Genomic DNA, 24,190 nt, shown 5'->3' on the forward strand with positions numbered 1-24,190 from the left:
TGATGACACAATCACAGATCACATTTCAATTTCTCATAATTCATTTAACAAGGTATTTTTTGCAATTGCATTACTGTTGTCAATCTTAGATTTTACATTCAAGAATTTGTGATAGTAAAATCAAGATTAATATTTACCCATATTGAACTACAGGAGAGTTTTTCCCTTAATCGTTTTGGCTGATATTAGTTCTTCATCTATGTTAAAAGTGCTGAATGATATAAAGTATGGAAGACAAATAGCAACAACACTTTATAAGAATCAATTGTGATTATTTTCTTTTGGCAGAGTATCAGTATTCACTGAGTTATGTGAAGTATCTGAAATCATGAAATATTTGAAGATGATCAGTACTTTTAAAAATGATTTCATTAAATGATGTAAACTATGGAAGATTAAAAGTAAAAACAGATCAAATTTGTTTTATTTTTTCAGATGACGAGTACTTCATTACTGTTAGAGCACTGAATGATGTAAAGTATGGAGGACCATTAGGGACAACAGTGTGTCACACAGTGCCTTATACTGTAGACAATTCTAGACCAATAATGACAGATATTTATGGTGTATCATATGATGAAGACTTATATCTACTAAAGGCAATACACAACTCTAGGTATGTACTAAATACATTTACAGTTAAACCTCAATGTTTCTAACTGGGTTGTGTCAAAAACTCTGATACTCTGTCACAGTATTTTGTCATCTCATGTAAAATTCCTGTTTGTTTCAAAGCATTTATAACTCTTAAGAGTCAAACACTGGTGATATGAAATCTCAGTTAACTTTAATATATTATTTTGTTCCTTCAAAGTAAATGAACATAAATTAATGAGTAATAAATGTGTTGCAGTTTGATACCAAAAAATTTGGAAGAATAAACATTTTTAAGTTTAAATATTGAATAGTTTCTTGGGCAAAATTTTGAAAATCTTTGTTTTTTCTCTTTACCATATTTTACTGATAAATGGTGTTTTATTGCAGTAAACAATAAGATACAGTTTAGGATTAAAATATTTTAGGTTTAATAACATTGTCAAACCTTCATGGAATTTTACAAAGTTTGGACAGAATTTTCTCCATATTCAACCCTGAGAAAAGTTTTTGTGAAGTTTTTATTAATTTTTCTATTTTTATGGATGAATTGACAAAGTTGTTTTTTTTTTTTTTGTATTCAACATTACAGTTTAGTCACTTCTCGACAAAGTCATAGTCAATTGACTTTGAAACTTTTGCTTAGTTTACATGTTAAAAGTTGTGATTTGGTCAGTTGAAGGGGAACCACTAATTGTAAGTCAAAGACACACAGTTCTAAATTATTCTGAAAACAGTTTTTGCTTATTTTTAAAAAGAATAAAAGTATATGTAGTTATTTCTGATTAAAGTTCTCTTTTTGTTCTACTTTCTTTCCAGTGATCCTGAATCAGGAATAGAGTTTAATGACCTCTGTTTAGGACATTCAAGGAGAGATTGTGATGAGATGGACTGGACGAGACTGGATCATAATCTCAGTATAGAATATTTTGTAGAGTTAACTGATGGTATTCCTGTCTGGATTAAAATTAAAGTTGTAAACAGAGGTAAAATTTTTATAATGAAAAAAAGATAATAGTGATTCTTTGTAATTGGTATGCCTGCCAAACCCTTTTTTTTCAAAATCCAGGTTCCATAGGTTACATCAATTTGATCCTAGTACATATTTTCATTATTATGTGAACTTTTTAAATTAGGGTCCAAATTATAGTTTTGATCCCAATTTCATTATTCCCTAACATAGAGTTGTGAAAGCGGGAAATAAGTACATGCTCAGGTTAAAGTTTTTGGTGAAGACAGCTTACCATGAAGTTGTGGTCACAATTATCTGAAAGTTAATATAAAAATAAGAAGATGTGGTATGATTGCCAATGAGACAACTCTTCACAGTTAGTATACATGTTCGTTGTGAGGAGAATTTTTGTTATTTTATGCCAAATTACATTTTTTACTCATGATTTCATAGTTCAATGAAGATGAACACATAAAAGTGTGAGTGAGGTATGGTGCCCTATGAACTTGTATTCTTTTCCTTATAAGTTTTAGCAGCACAGTAATTATTCATTTGAAATCCTGAATGTTTGATTATTGCATTAAAGTTACCAATTCGCCATTCCAAATCAAAAGGATCATGGATATCTTCATTGCTCATACTCACAAACGAAAATGAGAAAAAATTGTTGGATTATAAATTTTGTTTATGACAATGTTAACCAATAGGAATGACTTATGATAGACAATGATATATTCTATAAAGTTGCATTACCATCGGTACATCTCAGCTTGTTAACCATTTCGAGTCCCTGTCCCCTCGTTCATAGTCCAGTGACTTTGAATTAATTAGCAATGTTGCTTTATTCCATCAGATTATCTTTTTTTGAATTTTCTGCTGACAGGCCAGACTTATCTCTGTGTCAACAGTTTATTTTGAGGCACAGCAGAGAACATTTGGTATAAACTAGTAAAAGTGAACTTTTTAAAATTGTAGTTGATTTGAGAAGTATTGGTGTAGCAGACCAGCCTATTATTGTAGACAAGTCTCCTCCCGTTGCTGGAGAGGTAATGGATGGACCATTGGCAGGTGTTGATCTCATGTACACAAAAGACTTTGATTCTGTAAGTGAATTACAAGTTAGTAAATAATAGGTGTATTATCATACAGTAATACACATCTGGAGTGGTATTAGATGGACCATTGGCAGCAGGGCTTCCAAAATTTCCTGACGACAGCCGGACATTTTTCAAAGAAATATTTTTGACGGTCAATGATCAGCTGGATACTTAAATGTAACTGAGAGGATGCATAAATTGATATATGTGTCTAAATAATTAGTAGTGTTATATGCAATAAAATTATTTATAACTGTTTTGTTTTCTTCATTCTAAAAATAAATAAAATATTATCCTCGGTATTGTGTCATTTTTCTGTGTATCGTAATACAGTAACCATCATTGCATCAATCAGCTTCAGTACCTGACTGTTCTCATGTTTTTGTTTCTGTTTATATAATCTATCTTCTCTCTGTGAGTACTTAACACTTTGTAAATTAAGGCCATCTTATTTGAAACTGTTGATGTTGGCTTTAATTGCAGTACAACTTGATCATCAATACACGTGATACTTTTCTTTTTGTGTATTGATTACCTGACCACGTGACTTTTACAACTGATGCGGTATTTATAGATAACACTGAGGAGGCCCGATGAAGAATATTGTTTTAAACCGTGTAAAATCTACTGAACAGTGATAACATTTTTCTTTGTACAATTTCCCAACCTGATTTAGAAAATAAGGAATAAATAAAAACATACTCAGTTGATAAATAATTTAATGAATAACAACATGATATTTTATGTAAGCATATAACAACAATAAAATGTGAGTAGAGCACAATGCTGACAAACACACGCAATAAATATTACAATGAGCACATTGAAAAGAAACATAGATCACAGCACATGATTAGAGTTCATTTAATCTAATTAAAGATTTTACATTCATGAGCTTGCTAAATGCATTGTTCTGATAAACATGGCGGTTACGAACGGATTGCCATTTGCGGATAGCAGGAACAGGGTCAAAGTCTTTAACATCTACACCTACTAAGCTTATCCTCATAAGTTGATCTAAAGCGTCAATACCTTGACTACACCTTAGTCGATCATAATTCCCACGGCGGGACTTAACTTTACGTCGGACATCACCTCTTTCTCTATAACATCGGAAATTGTCTGAATAAATTCGGAGCAGGCATTGTTCTCTTGATATAATTTAGAAGTGATCACGGCACCATTTAACTTAGTTAAATCATTTATTGACTGAAATTTGTCCATTGGTTTTTCCTATTATTTAGTAAATTTTCCCCTTGAGAGTACCCCAGTATTTAACACGATGTACAGTGTTTAATAAAATAATATATATCATACTTATTCATTTATAAATATCCTTATTTGAAGAATAACTTTTAAATATCAGGATACTTTTAAAACTGAATGCTCATTTAAAATAATATCTATAAAGCGTAATTAAATAGGATGTTGTTCCATACACGCTTACATGTTTGACCTCGTTTACCGGATTACCTTTATGTACATTGTTATGCATCATTAATTCTATTGATAAAGATAAGCTAAGGACACCTCATCAAAGGTAACAAACCTGTAATCAGTGAATGATTTATGGCTTCAATATAACTTATTGAAGGGATAATTGTTTGACAGCTTGTTGTTATTTAAATAAAAGAAAACGTGTTTTTTCTACTTTTTATTGATGTACACAAGCTAAAGACCAAGCCGTACATTTATGTACCCAGAGGATTAGACTAACTGAGACACTTCAAAGTATCTGAAATATGCTGCTTCTGTTTTATTAAACCCAATTATGACCGAAATATGTTTGTGAAATAGATTGCCACAATTATAAACTAAAATGCCCAAACGGACATGCCCAAAGCCCCAAACGGACATTTTTATCGATCGATAGTTGGTAAAAATTGAAATGACCGTTTCATGAAAATGCCTTGAATAACAAAATGTGGCACACCAATTCTATTTGACCGTTTGAGGCTGAGAGCAGCCGGTCTTTTTATGAAAGTTTCGGTCAAGTCCGGAATATATGACCGTTTTGGAAGCCCTGATTGGCAGGTGTTGATCTCATGTACACAAAAGACTAAGTAAATTACAAGTTAGGAAATAAGAGGTGTATTATAATACACATGTTCCATTCTAACACATTGATCTGTTCCATACCAAGACTACTAATTACTTATGCTCCTAATGATCATATTATGGCCCCATGTGAGCTTATGCCATCACTTGGCGTCCGTCGTCTGTCGTCGTCGTCGTCTGTCGTCGTAAACTATTTCAAAAATCTTCTCCTCTAAAACTACTGGGCCAAATACCTTCAAACTTTAACTAAATGTTCCTTAGGGTATCTAGTTTATAAATTTTATCCAAAGTTTATATCCATCAACAAACATGGCCGCCATGGCTAAAAATAGAACATAAGGGTCAAATGCAGTTTTTGGCTTAAATCTCAAAAACTAAATCTTTTAGAGCAAATGTGACGAAGTAAAATTGTTTAATTGGTCAAGATCTATCGGCCCTGAAATTTTCAGACGAATCGAACAACCCATTGTTGGGTTGCTGCCACCGAATTGGTAGTTTTAACAAAATTTTGCAGTTTTTTGTTATTATTTGGAATATTATTATAGATATATATAAACTGTAAGCAGCAATAATGTTCAGCAAAGTAAGATCTACAAAAAAGTTTATATGACCATAATTGTCAATTGACCCCTTAAGGAGTTATTGCCCTTTAAAGACAATTTTACACAATTTGTTCATCAAGTTTGCTAACAATTAAAAATCTTCTCCTCTGAAACTACTGGGCCAATTACCTTCAAACTTTAACTAAATGTTCCTTAGGGTATCTTGTTTATAAATTGTATTCGAAGTTTGTATCCATCAACAAACATGGCCGCCATGGCTAAAAATAGAACATAAGGGTCAAATGCAGTTTTTGGCTTATATCTCAAAAACTAAATCTTTTAGAGCAAATGTGACATGGGGTAAAATTGTTTAATTGGTCAAGATCTATCGGCCCTGAAATTATCAGACGAATTGAACAACCCATTGTTGGGTTGCTGCCACAGAATTGGTAGTTTTAACAAAATTTTGCAGTTTTTTGTTATTATTTTGAATATTATTATAGATATATATAAACTGTAAGCAGCAATAATGTTCAGCAAAGTAAGATCTACAAAAAAGTTAAATATGACCAAAATTGTCATTTGACCCCTTAAGGAGTTATTGCCCTTTAAAGACAATTTTACACAATTCGTTCATCAAGTTTGCTAACATTTAAAAATCTTCTCCTCTGAAATACAGGTGAGCGATTCAGGCTCTTGAGAGCCTCTTGTTAGATTTTATAATCTTCCTTTATATATCATTACCTTTTTAGATTTTATATTCTATACTGTATTGGTATGTTTGAAATGTACCTCTATTTTCATATTTCTGTTTGGCTTTTGTTTCAGCTGTGCTCTAATTGGCAACACTTCTTTGATCCTGAGTCTGGAATATCTACATACATGTTAGGAGTGACCTCAGAATATAATGTCAACGTTACTGACATAGCTAACCTGACAGAGATCAGTAGAAAAATGCACAAAACCTGTGTATCGATAGATCCTGAGCATGCCTTAGAACATCAGAAAACATATTACACTATTGTCTGGGCTTATAATGGAGCTATTAAACAACAAAAAGTTGTCAGTATTTCAAATGGAGGTATGTGTTTAAAACAATTAAAATCAACCTCTTAATCAATTATTGCGAACCAAATGAATCTTTTCCACAGATTCATCTCATATTGCTCAATCTATTTAAACTTTTGGCAGTTCTTTTGTTCCATTCAATAAATACAATAGCTTTTGTTCTCTGTGTAGTTTATTCACTGGGACCTTTACATTTCTTCTAAGAGAAATCTATCTATCATTGATTAATTTACCTGAGTAAAAAAATATCTTCAAAATAGATGAAAATACATGTTTTAACAATTATTATAAAAAATGCATGTGATGTTGTATTTATTCAATATCAATAATACATTTTTAATCTGTTCAATATAAACACTAATTTAATTATGAGAAGTTGATTTTGAACATAACTTTTAGCATAAATCCTATTGAAATTTGGATTATTTAAAAAAAAAAAATATTACAGAATTCATTGAAGAAAGCTTTAAATTAAACATTGTCATTTTCCAGTTTTAATTTGTCAAACACACCAAAAAGAACAAATTTCAATAGGAACAATGTTGAAAATTTTGTCAGAAATCAACTTTTTATGATTAAATCAATGTTTTATTTATATTGAACAGATTGAAAATATGTTATTGATATTGAATAAAGACAACATCATATGCATTTTTTTATTTACAATATGTATTTTTGTCTATTTTGAAGATATTATTTTTACTCAGGTAAATTAATCGGGCGTATTACGTTTCCGCATTTTTAGCAAAAATCCAGTTTCACGTTTCTGCCTATTCGTGCAGTACTTTTCCAAAATAAATAGATATCACCTTTCCGCATTTTTACCTGTATTTCACCTGTAAAAAAATGGTAATAATGATATATAAGACTTTATTTTATTATAGTATTTTTTCTTAATTTGTATTTTATGATGATAATATAATTCCTTCAACAGGTAGATTATATTCAGATTTAACATTGTGAGTACTTTTCAATAGTCACCATGTGGAAAGTCACCCCATATGCGTTGAATTCCGTATTTGGTTATATCTTTTATATTCATTTGCATATGTTTGATTTATCTGTATATATAAACTTTTAGTGCTGAACATTGACTTTTAATCGATATATGACCATGTATGATTTTTATCATTTTAAGTTGATAGTTTCATTTTAATCATAAAGACTTATCCTGCCCGTTGGTAAACAGGGGGCAACAGGTTTACCTGGCAAACGGAAGAGGCATACATTAAAAATTAAAATGAGGAAACGTAAATAACCTTTAACAAAATCAATGTAAAAACAATGCGGAAACGTAGGAATTTTAATGCGGAAAAGTAGTGCCAAAATGCGGAAACGTAAAACGCCGAAATTAATCAATGAGTGATAGATTTCGCTTAGAAGAAATTTAAAGGTCCCAGTGAATAAACTTACACAAAGAACAATAGCTATTGTATTTATTGAATGGGACAAAAGAATAAACAATAGAAGATGAATCTGTGGAAAAGTTTCATTCGCAATAACAGATACACATTTTTGTCCCTTACCTTGATGAAGACACTATGCCATATTTCTATTTCTTTTTGACTGTTAATCACCAATAGAGTTCTCAATAACTATCATTGTTTTTTAGAACTACCAAACAAAATAAACCAAACTTGACATACATATTCCTTAACTAGTCTTTGAAGTAACATGACTTCTTAAGGACCTTCAAAGAAAGAGATCTGTTAAATAGGTTTAATATAGTTCAACGGTTCTTGAGGATAAGAGCAGAGGAAAATGTTTTCTTTATTTTTTCTGCTAATTACTTCTTGCATTGATGGAGAGGGAAACTACCTATAGTATAGTCTGTGCTTTTGTAATGAACTGTTTCATAAAGAGGGCTTCAAACCTGATTGACAAAGGATTCTTACAAATGAAATGATGCTTTCTCTAAGTTTTGGTAATATAAACGAATAATAAAGGGTTAAAATGGAATTATTGATCATATTACTGGTAAAACAATCTTGGTCTAACTTAGCTATCATTATTATTTTTACATAACAGTTACAAGAACTAAAAGGGAAAAACATCAAATATTAATTACTTTGTTTAATCTTTAATACAGTAACAGTAGATTTGACAGAACCAGTAGCAGGGGAGGTTATTGATGGAGTGGAAGAGAACTTTAGTGACATACAGTTTTCTCCTAATCCTGCTAAATTAGGAGCTCAGTGGAAAGATTACTCAGATCCAGAATCTGATATAAATCAGTATGAAATCCAGGTACAGGTTGCAAGGTCAGTGATTATTAAAGTTATTGAAAGCATGTCCTTGACTTTCTTAATATATAGATTTAAAATAAAAAAAATAATCAAAAAGATTTTTGTCATTAATTTTAATCTTGTTTACATCCATGTTACATTTTTTTTAGGGTCATTATTGAAGTTTTTATACAAAAAATAACACAATGCTTATATACTTTACCAAATGTTGTATATGTCATGCTATTTCCAAAATTATGGTAGAAAGAATTTATTTCCTATCGTTTTTGAAAGCTGTAGAATATTCTCTAATTTTTCAAGAAAATTAATGGGGTAAAATAGAAAAAAATATGTAAACAGAAACAAAATTTGATGAATAAATTTTGAAAAAATAGGAGGTTGTCATTTGATATTGACAAATTGGTATTTCTATTCTCATTTTCTAGTTTGTGCTACAACACAAATAAATAAACAAATTCTCGTGTTCCGCTCCTTTTATTTTCCATTGAAAACCATATCAACAACTTAATTATCCACATTTTATAAAATATTTCGAATGTTTTTTTTTCTTTCAAATTTATAACTCCAGAATGCCCCATTTTTGGGGTAAAGATTGCATGATAAAAACCCTATGGTACTCAAGACTTGCGACCTTAAACTACCATTGATACTTCAAACAAAATAGTGCAGTGAAGTAATCATTATTTAAATCCTATCCAGTCAATGTCATGCAATTTATTGATGATATGTTATACTTTGATATTTAAGTTACAATACAGTGTGTATTTGAATTACAACACTTGTCAAGTAAACATTTTTTTTATTATAAAATACATAAGCACAAGCACTTTGATTATTTCACTGCTTGCATAAACGATAACTCTTCCAAATGAAAACACTATAACAATTTGCCATGATCCTGTCCACAGACAGTGTCAGAATCAGAATTTTTCTGAACCTCTTTTAAAAGGTCACCTCTCTTGAACAGTCATTTTTTTATACTTCCCATGAGTAACTGCATAATACAGGTTTGACTGTACATGAAATTAGATATGAGTTATCTCCCATCATCAACAAAATTTTGGGAATCCCTGGATTTTATTTTTGTGAAAAATAATTTGCTGCTATTAGATATGATAATGTAAATGACTCAAACAAGAATTCATCCAAATAATTGCATTTCTTAATTTTATAAGAGGAAAAAGACATATGTGGGCATATGTCACAGAGATAGTAGCGTAACAGCACAATTAATTTAAAAAAAAAAGCCAATTTCTTTGAAAGTCTGTTAAATACTTAATATAATTCATACTTTGTAAACAACAAAGCAGCAGTTCCTTATTCAATAGATCTTCACAACTTAAAAACTAATTACATAGTTATTGTTTTGCTTTAATTTTCAGTAATAATACAAATGATTTTGAGGTCATAAGGGACTGGGTAGTATTCTCTAATGCAACAAGGGAGGTAGAATGGGTGAATTTTCACCTACAGCACAAAGATCATGTCAAGATACAGCTGAAAACAACCAATGGGGCTCTAAACTCTATTACATCTGATACTGATGGATTTGTTGTTGATCTGACACCACCTGTATTACTCAGTCTGGGAGATGGCAGTATGTTACATCAGGACCAAACTTACCAGGTAAATGTAATGTGTTGTTGATCTGACACCACCTGTATTACTCAGTCTGGGAGATGGCAGTATGTTACATCAGGACCAAACTTACCAGGTAAATGTAATGTGTTGTTGATCTGACACCACCTGTATTACTCAGTCTGGGAGATGGCAGTATGCTACATCAGGACCAAACTTACCAGGTAAATGTAATGTGTTGTTGATCTGACACCACCTGTATTACTCAGTCTGGGAGATGGCAGTATGTTACATCAGGACCAAACTTACCAGGTAAATTTAATGTGTTGTTGATCTGACACCACCTGTATTACTCAGTCTGGGAGATGGCAGTATGTTACATTAGGACCTAACTTACCAGGTAAATTTAATGTGTTGTTGATCTGACACCATCTGTATTACTCAATCTGGGAGATGGCAGTATGCTACATCAGGACCAAACTTACCAGGTAAATGTAATGTGTTGTTGATCTGACACCACCTGTATTACTCAGTCTGGGAGATGTCAGTATGTTACATCAGGACCAAACTTACCAGGTAAATGTAATGTGTTGTTGATCTGACACCACCTGTATTACTCAGTCTGGGAGATGGCAGTATGTTACATCAGGACCTAACTTACCAGGTAAATTTAATGTGTTGTTGATCTGACACCACCTGTATTACTCAGTCTGGGAGATGGCAGTATGCTACATCAGGACCAAACTTACCAGGTAAATTTAATGTGTTGTTGATCTGACACCACCTGTATTACTCAGTCTGGGAGATGGCAGTATGTTACATCAGGACCAAACTTACCAGGTAAATTTAATGTGTTGTTGATCTGACACCACCTGTATTACTCAGTCTGGGAGATGGCAGTATGTTACATCAGGACCAAACTTACCAGGTAAATGTAATGTGTTGTTGATCTGACACCACCTGTATTACTCAGTCTGGGAGATGGCAGTATGTTACATCAGGACCAAACTTACCAGGTAAATTTAATGTGTTGTTGATCTGACACCACCTGTATTACTCAGTCTGGGAGATGGCAGTATGTTACATCAGGACCAAACTTACCAGGTAAATTTAATGTGTTGTTGATCTGACACCACCTGTATTACTCAGTCTGGGAGATGGCAGTATGTTACATCAGGACCAAACTTACCAGGTAAATGTAATGTTTTGTTGATCTGACACCACCTGTATTACTCAGTCTGGGAGATGGCAGTATGTTACATCAGGACCAAACTTACCAGGTAAATGTAATGTGTTGTTGATCTGACACCACCTGTATTACTCAGTCTGGGAGATGGCAGTATGTTACATCAGGACCAAACTTACCAGGTAAATGTAATGTGTTGTTGATCTGACACCACCTGTATTACTCAGTCTGGGAGATGGCAGTATGCTACATCAGGACCTAACTTACCAGGTAAATTTAATGTGTTGTTGATCTGACACCACCTGTATTACTCAGTCTGGGAGATGGCAGTATGCTACATCAGTACCAAACTAACCAGGTAAATGTAATGTGTTGTTGATCTGACACCACCTGTATTACTCAGTCTTGGAGATGGCAATATGCTACATCAGGACCTAACTTTCCAGGTAAATTTAATGTGTTGTTGATCTGACACCATCTGTATTACTCAGTCTGGGAGATGGCAGTATGCTACATCAGGACCAAACTTACCAGGTAAATTTAATGTGTTGTTGATCTGACACCACCTGTATTACTCAGTCTGGGAGATGGCAGTATGTTACATCAGGACCAAACTTACCAGGTAAATGTAATGTGTTGTTGATCTGACACCACCTGTATTACTCAGTCTGGGAGATGGCAGTATGTTACATCAGGACCAAACTTACCAGGTAAATTTAATGTGTTGTTGATCTGACACCACCTGTATTACTCAGTCTGGGAGATGGCAGTATGTTACATCAGGACCAAACTTACCAGGTAAATTTAATGTGTTGTTGATCTGACACCACCTGTATTACTCAGTCTGGGAGATGGCAGTATGTTACATCAGGACCAAACTTACCAGGTAAATGTAATGTGTTGTTGATCTGACACCACCTGTATTACTCAGTCTGGGAGATGGCAGTATGTTACATCAGGACCAAACTTACCAGGTAAATGTAATGTGTTGTTGATCTGACACCACCTGTATTACTCAGTCTGGGAGATGGCAGTATGTTACATCAGGACCAAACTTACCAGGTAAATGTAATGTGTTGTTGATCTGACACCACCTGTATTACTCAGTCTGGGAGATGGCAGTATGCTACTTCAGGACCTAACTTACCAGGTAAATTTAATGTGTTGTTGATCTGACACCACCTGTATTACTCAGTCTGGGAGATGGCAGTATGCTACATCAGTACCAAACTAACCAGGTAAATGTAATGTGTTGTTGATCTGACACCACCTGTATTACTCAGTCTTGGAGATGGCAATATGCTACATCAGGACCTAACTTTCCAGGTAAATTTAATGTGTTGTTGATCTGACACCATCTGTATTACTCAGTCTGGGAGATGGCAGTATGCTACATCAGGACCAAACTTACCAGGTAAATTTAATGTGTTGTTGATCTGACACCACCTGTATTACTCAGTCTGGGAGATGGCAGTATGCTACATCAGGACCAAACTTACCAGGTAAATTTAATGTGTTGTTGATCTGACACCACCTGTATTACTCAGTCTGGGAGATGGCAGTATGCTACATCAGTACCAAACTAACCAGGTAAATGTAATGTGTTGTTGATCTGACACCACCTGTATTACTCAGTCTTGGAGATGGCAATATGCTACATCAGGACCTAACTTTCCAGGTAAATTTAATGTGTTGTTGATCTGACACCATCTGTATTACTCAGTCTGGGAGATGGCAGTATGCTACATCAGGACCAAACTTACCAGGTAAATTTAATGTGTTGTTGATCTGACACCACCTGTATTACTCAGTCTGGGAGATGGCAGTATGCTACATCAGGACCAAACTTACCAGGTAAATTTAATGTGTTGTTGATCTGACACCACCTGTATTACTCAGTCTGGGAGATGGCAGTATGTTACATCAGGACCAAACTTACCAGGTAAATTTAATGTGTTGTTGATCTGACACCACCTGTATTACTCAGTCTGGGAGATGGCAGTATGTTACATCAGGACCAAACTTACCAGGTAAATTTAATGTGTTGTTGATCTGACACCACCTGTATTACTCAGTCTGGGAGATGGCAGTATGTTACATCAGGACCAAACTTACCAGGTAAATGTAATGTGTTGTTGATCTGACACCACCTGTATTACTCAGTCTGGGAGATGGCAGTATGTTACATCAGGACCAAACTTACCAGGTAAATGTAATGTGTTGTTGATCTGACACCACCTGTATTACTCAGTCTGGGAGATGGCAGTATGCTACATTAGGACCTAACTTACCAGGTAAATTTAATGTGTTGTTGATCTGACACCACCTGTATTACTCAGTCTCGGAGATGGCAGTATGTTACATCAGGACCAAACTTACCAGGTAAATTTAATGTGTTGTTGATCTGACACCACCTATATTACTCAGTCTGGGAGATGGCAGTATGCTACATCAGGACCAAACTTACCAGGTAAATGTAATGTGTTGTTGATCTGACACCACCTGTATTACTCAGTCTGGGAGATGGCAGTATGTTACATCAGGACCTAACTTACCAGGTAAATTTAATGTGTTGTTGATCTGACACCACCTGTATTACTCAGTCTGGGAGATGGCAGTATGTTACATTAGGACCTAACTTACCAGGTAAATTTAATGTGTTGTTGATCTGACACCATCTGTATTACTCAGTCTGGGAGATGGCAGTATGCTACATCAGGACCAAACTTACCAGGTAAATTTAATGTGTTGTTGATCTGACACCACCTGTATTACTCAGTCTGGGAGATGGCAGTATGCTACATCAGGACCAAACTTACCAGGTAAATGTAATGTGTTGTTGATCTGACACCACCTGTATTACTCAGTCTGGGAGATGGCAGTATGCTACATCAGGACCAAACTTACCAGGTAAATGTAATGTGTTGTTGATCTGACACCACCTGTATTACTCAGTCTGGGAGATGGCAGTATGCTACATCAGGACCTAACTTACCAGGTAAATGTAATGTGTTGTTGATCTGACACCACCTGTATTACTCAGTCTGGGAGATGGCAGTATGTTACATCAGGACCTATCTTACCAAGTAAATTTGATGTGTTCAATTTAGAGCTGATTATTAACTAATGTAAGTGTGATGTCAAACCTGCCAGAGAGTTATCAACTGAGGTGTTAACTTATCGCAATATTTTCCTTTGGTTTGATTTACCATACTTGTAACCTGTACTTTGAATTTGGCAGGTATTTTATTTGTTCAAACTGTTTCTAATTTATTATTTTAAAAGAATAAGTTTTAGCTGAATAGTTAGATAAGTATGTAATGGCCAAATGAGTGATATATACTACATTCAAAAAAGTTCTTTTGCAATAGTAAATTAATTTTAAGTCATAGGTGTGTCATTGTTTTTTTTTTAAACATTATTTTAACATGTATATTTTTAAATATAAGCTAAGACTGAATTTATATATAAAACATGTGTTAATTTTTGTAGTCTAGTGTTTCCTCCATATCCAGTGCTTTCCAATTCATAGATGAAGAATCTGGATTAGATCATTTTAAGATACAAATTTATCAACTTCGAGATGGAATCAGGTCACAAATTCTACCAGGTGAGAAGACATTTTATTTCCATTAAAGTGTATATTTTAGAGTTTCCATTTTCTAGAAACTGCATGTAAGATGAATCGGAGGTAACAGTTATACTAAATTATTCAGTTTAATTTTTACAGGGTTTTTCTGAGGCAAATCTTGTTAATAAATTAGGATTGTATGGGTAGGTTAATAAATTAGGATTGTACGGGTAGGTTAATAAATTAGGATTGTACGGGTAGGTTTGCAGATGGCTCAAGTTGTTTCCCTGCTATAACTTGAAAACTGTTTTAATAATGCTTTTCTGATTTTAATATGTTGTAACTGATGACAAAATTGGGGTAAAATTTGAGTTAAGAACTGTTCAACCAATGCTTTTCAAATTTTAATATGTTGTTTCTAACGACAAAATTGAGGTCAAGTTGATTTTCACTTTTGCTGTACAGGAGTTCTGATCCACCATTGCTTTAATTTTCTATTGAATGTAATGAATCCTAGTTTGCTGTCATTGTGATAGTCTTTTGTTCAGTAGTTTGTATTGTTTCTAATGTGTATTAATTTCCACTGAGCACATTTGAGATGTAAGCAGATCTTCAGTTATTTTTGTTAAACTCTCTCATAACTTTTGTAGACTCATTGCTGTTTAGAAATGGGATCATGGTATAGACAATACCTGAATGTTTGCCATTATATCTAATGTATTTCAAACCATCTATTATATATGGGATCAAATGTTGCATCTTTGTATCCTAATAAAATACTGTAGGTTTGGTTAAAAATATACCATTTTTATTGGTTATACTACTACTGCTATGCAAAATGGCGAAATCATGCAATATTGTAAATTTTTTACTTGGAAATGCTGAGAAATACCATAGACTGCAACTGACAACCAAAACAGTTTTGGGCTTTTCATGCATTCTTTGTAACTGAAGCCAAACTTTTTCTGTAATTTGCTAAATAGCTGAAAAATCTCCTTTATGATTTCAATGACATCATCTTGTCAAGGCATGGCAAATATTCACGATTTCTGAAAGTCCGAAAGTCTAAAATGTCAGATATGTTTGGCACTTCCTATTGTATAAACAAGCAATGTTTGACCAGAATCTGTCATTTAAACCATACATAATTTTCTAATTTTAGATATACATGGTGACTGGATGGATATTGGTTATAATATCACTAGGACAAGTTACACACAAACAGGACTAACATTACACCAGGGGGCGCTTTACAGTACGAGAGTAGGAGCTGTTAATAAAGCAGGTTTTGTTGCAGCATTTGAGACAGATGGTGTGATTGTAGACACCACACCACCTATTGTAAATATATTTATGTTATATGGCAGATCTATTTTTCCTTCAGCAGGAATTTTATGTAAAATGTCACACTATAAGTCTTTGATCATTACTCTTATGTCAAAGTTCACATAATATCAGAATTGATGGGAGGTAAAACATTGTTAATGTATCCATTAAGTAGTGGAAAAGTTTTCTGAGTGAACTTATTTTAAAGTGTTGCAAACTATTTAATTTAAATTTTTGATGATGGTTGACAGAACATTTTTTAGATGTGCTTATTGATTATTTGGACATTTTATGATTATAAAGGTGAGTTTTGTAATCAAACAAAATGTCTTTGGTAATAATGTAACAAAAAATCAATTGTATGGAGCTTTATCTGACTGTTAAAGATGGAGAAACATCTTGTTTTTTGGGTTAGATAAAGTATGGAAAATAACGAAAGTTACAAAAAAGACATCAGTTTTGTGTGATTAATTACTCCTACAGATTTCAACTCAGATCCCAGAAACTTCACAAGAATTGCTTTCCAATTTTTCGAACTTGAGAACTAATTTATAAGTAATAGACTACTTTCAAATATGTGCATTTACCCATACATTTCCGATGTCATAATATCTATGTTGTTACGTCACAGTAACAGCTGATTGATAAATGATATCATTTACATCTATTGACCTTGGGTGTCAACCAGTGTAACTCATTCATAAAAGAGAACTCAAAACTGGTCTGTTTTCCAGCAAAGTTACGAAAGATGTGTTCAATTTTGTGTAACCATTATTAACCTAGACCCTTGACACTTAACTAAAAGATTACATATATATTACAATTGTGCACCTACTTTTATATGGAATTATTTTAGGAATTTTTCCATTTTTTCAAACTTTGGAACTTGGACATTTCTCAGTTAAATTCTGAAACAATTTTTGTTTTAAACCAAATTCTTCTGAACTTCAAAGATAGTTTGCAAATCTGTTGATGTTGTTCACCTTCCAGTATGGAGTTCTTTAAAGGATTTTTTCTCTCCAATTTTCCATTTTATATTTCTGTATATTTAATTGTTCAGTATGGACCACTCTCCATTGTTCAAGAAACATTTTGCACAACACAGGCATTTGAAAGTTTGATTCATTTTTTTGCTGTAGATCCATTGGTTACATGTTGGGACCCTAGCATCTGGAATGGAGAAGAAAGTAGATGGATTTGTGTGGCAAGCTGATACATCAGGGATCAAAGTAGCTTGGGATGCCGATGATCATCAGTCAGGAATTGTAGGCTACAGAGTAGCAGTAGGGACTAAAAAAGGTATGAATAACTATATGAGGTAGGAGAGGATACAAACATAAATTGTGAAGGAAATATGAGTAACATCAATGAGACAGTAACCCAATAGTTTTGCTAAATTTTGCTAACAAACATATAGAAAATTTGCACTTTGTTGAACATTTATTTATATCCAGGAAATTCACAGTTTATCACTGTAATCGGGCTTGTACGTATAGTTTACACTGTTACAATGTCACCCCTTCTCATCACGTAATTTCAGGTAAAAAAACTTTTTGTAACTGTTAGAAAATGTCTAACGAAACCTCGGGTAATTTCAAATCGTGCGTGGTTGTTTGCTGTATTTTCATGGAAAAACCATCATCAAATAGAATTTTAAAATGCTTGTAAATGATTCTAGAACATTTCACAAGTGTTAAAAAAGTCAACATCACAAAATAAAAGAACAATCTAGAAACTCTTGTATGTTTAAACCAGAAGTTCGAATAGCATGTGTAAATGAAAATAAATACGGTGAGAGTGTACGGAAAAATACGTACTTAATATATATCACTAGAATACAACTTTGAAAGTAAAACAGTTCCATCCTTGTGTAAAGCAATGTTTAATATATCTATCACATTAATGTTTGAAGGATCTTAAGCTAAAACAAAACACATGCGTCAGTATGAAACACCAAAACAGAACGAATAACCGATTACGTTTTGTAGTTTATACATCGTGAGCTAGTTCTCTGTTGCAATGCAAAACAATGCAGTGAAAAGAAACAAGAAATTTGTAGTGATGCATTTAATTTTTAAATTTACTAGTATATCTTTGATATAGAATAAAAATTACATATTAATATGGATTAGGTAAAATGATTAGTTTTGAAAGTGATAAGAGCGCCCTCTATAATATCAATAACAAACATGGCGGAAAGTAAACTAACCACCTCTCGAAATCGATTTTTTTCTCTTATTTCTTGCTTATCATCTCTATAGTCCGCACCCCTGTCTGACAGGTTCAATTTTGGAGAATAAAACTGTGGACTATACAAGCCTTTATTCGGTATATGAGTTCTGAATTTTGAATTAAATTACAATCACGATAAACAAATATCATTTATTTTCAAAACCTTATTTGTTTTTCGAACAATACTTTTATGAATCCTATTAACAATTTGTAGGTGGCAGTGACATTATGGACTGGACTCCATATAAATCTGAGACTGATGTTTACATTCCTGGTCTGTCCCTGCCTCTGACAGATATTGTGACAAAGTCTCCAGTATATTATGTCAGCCTAGTGGGAGATAATGGAGCAGGACAAGAGAGTTCTGTCGTAACATCCACTCCTATTGTTGTAGTAAATGAAGACAAACCAGGTAAGACTTTATAGAAGAGATAACTATTGTAATCCAGACTACAAAATTGTGTAGTGTATAATGTTTTTGATTCCTTAGTGCATCAGTTGTTACCTCCATAATGACTCTTTTGCCGCATGGATTGACCCTCATATTTTAGGAATCCTGTTGAAATATGGATGAAGGTTTTCACTGATCAAAATACTGGTTCTTTTTGATATAATCAGAAAAAGAAGAATGGGGGGGGGGGGGGGGGGATATACAATACTATTTTGATACTTGAAAATGATTTTAGTTGGGGGAACAAATAATTAATCTGATTATAATTTCTTTTTTTTAAATTTTAATATGTGTGCATTACGGAGTAGAAAAATGACTTGTTATATTTGTATGTACAGGAATTGTGATTGATGGAGCTGAGGGAACAGATAACCCTGCCATACTGATCCTTGATGATGATACAGATTATCAGCTACACCCTACCATTGTCAGTGTACAGTTTGATGGGTTTGAGAGCCATTTACATGGTGTTATGGAGTATAAATGGGCTGTAGGAACCACACCAGGAGGGGAGGATGTCATGTCCTTTATACCGTATGGCCTTATTCACAGTGAGGAAGTCAGTGTCAAAGGAAATGGTAAGTCTATCTTTGTATAAATTGGCTGTAGGAACCACACCAGGAGGGGAAGACATCATGTTTTTGATACCGTAACTTTATGTAATTATGTAAATTTATTGAGCTTTGCATTGAAAGCACTCACACACCTAAATTTATATCAAAAGTTTATATTAGCAAGGTCTTGGACCAGGACTGCTAACAATGTTATAGTTTCTTATTCTAAGGGACATCACTCCTGTAAAAATAGTTGATCAGTGCTGATTATCAAACTAGGCAGAATTTTATTCATATGATAACAATTAGCCACACAGTTCTGAAATCCTGTCTTATTATCTCGTATATTATATTTAAACTTTGATTTCATTTCTTAAAACCTTTTCCTGTGATCTTATAATATATGCATCATTCTTGTGATTTGAACAAATAATTGTGATTCACATTACTGTAATATTTTCTGATGGGGTTGATACAGTAACCATTAATTTCATCTCATATAATGACACTATATTCTAAGTGATTGGACAAGATCAAATTAGAAATTAATATTTTTTAACAGGTATAACAAGTTCAGGGTATGCCCAAGCTAATCTAGACCTGAAGGCTGGTGTTACTTACTATTCCACTGTGAGAGCTATTACTAATGTTGGCAGTGTTCTGGAATCAGTGTCAGATGGTTTTACTGTAGATACATCACCTCCTATCATCTCGCTGGACAGGTAAATTATTTATGTAGAACATGTTATGTGTCAGATGGTTTTACTGTAGATACATCACCTATCATCTCGCTTGACAGGTAAATTATTTATGTAGAACATGTTATGTGTCAGATGGTTTTACTGTAGATACATCACCTCCTATCATCTCGCTGGACAGGTAAATTGTTTATGTAGAACATGTTATGTGTCAGATGGTTTTACTGTAGATACATCACCTCCTATCATCTCGCTGGACAGGTAAATTATTTATGTAGAACATGTTATGTGTCGGATGGTTTTACTGTAGATACATCACCTCCTATCATCTCACTTGACAGGTAAATTATTTATGTAGAACATGTTATGTGTCGGATGGTTTTACTGTAGATACATCACCTCCTATCATCTCGCTGGACAGGTAAATTATTTATGTAGAACATGTTATGTGTCAGATGGTTTTACTGTAGATACATCACCTCCTATCATTTCGCTGGACAGGTAAATTATTTATGTAGAACATGTTATGTGTCGGATGGTTTTACTGTAGATACATCACCTCCTATCATCTCACTTGACAGGTAAATTATTTATGTAGAACATGTTATGTGTCGGATGGTTTTACTGTAGATACATCACCTATCATCTCGCTGGACAGGTAAATTATTTATGTAGAACATGTTATGTGTCAGATGGTTTTACTGTAGATACATCACCTCCTATCATCTCGCTTGACAGGTAAATTATTTATGTAGAACATGTTATGTGTCAGATGGTTTTACTGTAGATACATCACCTCCTATCATCTCGCTGGACAGGTAAATTATTTATGTAGAACATGTTATGTGTTGAATGGTTTTACTGTAGATACATCACCTCCTATCATCTCGCTTGACAGGTAAATTATTTATGTAGAACATGTTATGTGTCAGATGGTTTTACTGTAGATACATCACCTCCTATCATCTCGCTGGACAGGTAAATTATTTATGTAGAACATGTTATGTGTCAGATGGTTTTACTGTAGATACATCACCTCCTATCATCTCGCTGGACAGGTAAATTATTTTATGTAGAACATGTTATGTGTCAGATGGTTTTACTGTAGATACATCACCTCCTATCATCTCGCTTGACAGGTAAATTATTAATGTAGAACATGTTATGTGTCGGATGGTTTTACTGTAGATACATTTCTTGGCAAACATGTCAGATCTGACAAAGCATATGATTAGTTTTATGTATGAGGAATGTATATTTTTATGCCCCACCTTGGGGCATTATGTTTTTCGGTCTGTGCGTCTGTTTGTTCGTCGGTCCATTTGTCCATCTGTCAGGTTAAAGTTTTTGGTCAAGGTAGTTTTTGATTAAGTTGAAGTCCAATCAACTTGAAACTTAGTACACATGTTCCCTATGATATGATCTTTCTAATTTTAATGCCAAATTAGAGTTTTGACCCCAATTTCACGGTCCACTGAACATAGAAAATGATAGTGCGAGTGGGGCATCCGTGTACTATGGACACATTCTTGTTTGCATTTGAGTTGACACAACTAATTGATATTCAAAAACCTCATATGTTTAAATATCTCTCTTAAGTATGAAAAAAAGATAAACTTTTTATAAAAGATTGAAGGACACACAGTATGTTTATTATTAAGGCATTTATATTATTATTATTACATCTGTTATTTTCTGAATACCTTTAATTACAAAAAAGTTTTGAGATGATTTTTTTTGTAAGATGAATGTTTACTGTACAGATTAACAGACAAAAGTTCCACTGATGCTGATATTGGAGCAGGATCTACCTTGTATGAGAAATCTGCAGACACTTTGTTTGCCTCGTGGCATTACAATGATACAGAGAGTAGTATCAGGAGAGCCTGGTATGCTGTTGGAACCTATCCCTTTGCTGAGGATGTTTCACCTATTACTGAGGTAGAGGTGTCATCTGGCCTTCACAGCGTATTACCATTAGCATCCATAATACCAGATACTACAGGTAATATTCTTTTATTGTTACCACATCTGCCATAAAGTCCACAATAAGCCTTTACCACCACTTGGTGTCCCTTGTTTGTTCTAAACTTTAGGGTTATACTATTTGTAAACAATTATCATCTGACTTGATAAAGTAGATGAATAAACTATTGTTTGGTATTAAATTCATTCTGATGACGACGCTTTTTAAATATTTAAATTCTTATTTAAAAACATTTGAGAGCAGAGAAATGTTGTACCCAACAAGATATCGAGTGAAAACACAGGAACCTGATGTTCAGTGGTTGTCGTTAGTTGATGTGGATCATAAGTATTTCTTGTTTCTCATTTTTTATATAGATTAGACCGTTGGTTTTCCCGTTTGAATGGTTTTACACTAGTAATTTTTGAGGCCCTTTATAGCTTGCTGTTCGTTTTGAGCCAAGGCTCCTTGTTGAAGGCCCTACTTTGACCTATAATGGTTTTCTTTTACAAATTGTGATTGGATGGAGAGTTGTCTCATTAGCACTCATATCACATCTTCTTATATCTATAGTTTCCTTTTTTTGTGACATCACAATATCTAAATCTGAAGAAAGCAGGAAAAGTTGACATCACAATTTAATTGAAATAAATGAAAAACTGAAGTCAATTGAACCAAACATTGATTAAAAAAAAAAATAACAACTGTTTGAAGAAAGTATAAATCATCAAATCAGAAAACTGTTTTTTGTATATAGATTATTATTATTAAGCATCTGATTTTTCATCAAAATGTATTTTTAGGCAAACCAAACATAATATCAATCTGGGCAGAGAATAGGGCTGGCACCATCAACAAAATGACATCTGGTTCTGTGATCATTGACACAACTCCTCCAAGTCAAGGCGTTGTTACATGTCCTAAATATGTTGGTGTAAGTATAGACACAACTCCTCCAAGTCAAGGCATTGTTACATGTCCTAAATATGTTGGTGTAAGTATAGACACAACTCCTCCAAGTCAAGGCATTGTTACATGTACTAAATATGTTGGTGTAAGTATAGACACGACTCCTCCAAGTCAAGGCATTGTTACATGTACTAAATATGTTGGTGTAAGTATAGACACGAGTCCTCCAAGTCAAAATGTTGTAACATGTCCTAAATATGTTGGTGTAAGTATAGACACAACTCCTCCAAGTCAAGGCGTTGTTACATGTCCTAAATATGTTGGTGTAAGTATAGACACGACTCCTCCAAGTCAAGGCGTTGTTACATGTCCTAAATATGTTGGTGTAAGTATAGACACGACTCCTCCAAGTCAAGGCATTGTTACATGTTCTAAATATGTTGGTGTGAGTATAGACACGACTCCTCCAAGTCAAGGCATTGTTACATGTTCTAAATATGTTGGTGTAAGTATAGACACGACTCCTCTAAGTCAAGTTGTTGTTATATGTCCTAAATATGTTGGTGTAAGTATAGACACGAGCCCACCAAGTCAAGGTGTTGTTACATGTCCTTATTATGTTGGTGTAAGTATAGACAAAGCCCCATCGAAGTCAAGTTTTTGTAATCATTAAGGAGATGTAAGTATAAATAAAGGAAAATATTGAGATGTGTGAAGTTAGTTTTTTCAAACTCTACTGTTAAAACTTTTAGAATGTGTTGAGACAAAATAGAATAATGTTAAGACTGTTGAGACAAGTTTTGACACCATTAAGACTATTCGAGAATGTGTTTAGATAATATTAAGACTACCGATATTTGGATGACTGTTGAGACAAATTAAGACTATTAAGAATGTGTTTTGATAGTGTTAAGACTGTTGAGACAAATTAAGGGATTGTCTTAAGATAGTTAAGATAGTGTTAATATAAAAATAAGAATACGTGGTATGAGTGCCAATGAGGCAACTCTCCACCAGAGACCAAATGATATAGAAGCTAACAACTATAGGTCATGGTACAGCCTTCAACAATGAGTAAAACCCATACAGCATAGTAAGCTATAAAAGACTGTTCAGACAAATTTATACACCATTGAGACTATTGAGTATATGTTTAGAAAGT

General features: G+C 33.6%; 1 protein-coding gene across 1 annotated transcript in view; it reads left to right on the forward strand.

Moving 5' to 3' along the window:
* Nucleotides 1–24,190, forward strand: part of LOC127731090 (uncharacterized) — a 117,839-nt gene that overhangs the window by 45,859 nt on the left and 47,790 nt on the right. Inside the window, exons 37-50 of the mRNA XM_052239950.1 lie at nucleotides 436–616; nucleotides 1,414–1,580; nucleotides 2,522–2,649; nucleotides 6,072–6,324; nucleotides 8,401–8,572; nucleotides 9,940–10,183; nucleotides 14,814–14,931; nucleotides 16,055–16,233; nucleotides 17,358–17,517; nucleotides 18,665–18,862; nucleotides 19,240–19,479; nucleotides 20,018–20,177; nucleotides 21,917–22,158; nucleotides 22,923–23,053. Of these exons, the coding sequence (XP_052095910.1) occupies nucleotides 436–616; nucleotides 1,414–1,580; nucleotides 2,522–2,649; nucleotides 6,072–6,324; nucleotides 8,401–8,572; nucleotides 9,940–10,183; nucleotides 14,814–14,931; nucleotides 16,055–16,233; nucleotides 17,358–17,517; nucleotides 18,665–18,862; nucleotides 19,240–19,479; nucleotides 20,018–20,177; nucleotides 21,917–22,158; nucleotides 22,923–23,053 (2,573 nt within the window). The remainder of the gene's footprint in view (nucleotides 1–435; nucleotides 617–1,413; nucleotides 1,581–2,521; nucleotides 2,650–6,071; nucleotides 6,325–8,400; nucleotides 8,573–9,939; nucleotides 10,184–14,813; nucleotides 14,932–16,054; nucleotides 16,234–17,357; nucleotides 17,518–18,664; nucleotides 18,863–19,239; nucleotides 19,480–20,017; nucleotides 20,178–21,916; nucleotides 22,159–22,922; nucleotides 23,054–24,190) is intronic.

Source organism: Mytilus californianus, unplaced genomic scaffold, assembly GCF_021869535.1.
Source record: "Mytilus californianus isolate M0D057914Y unplaced genomic scaffold, xbMytCali1.0.p SCAF_2, whole genome shotgun sequence".
NCBI classification, from domain to species: Eukaryota; Metazoa; Mollusca; class Bivalvia; order Mytilida; family Mytilidae; genus Mytilus; species Mytilus californianus.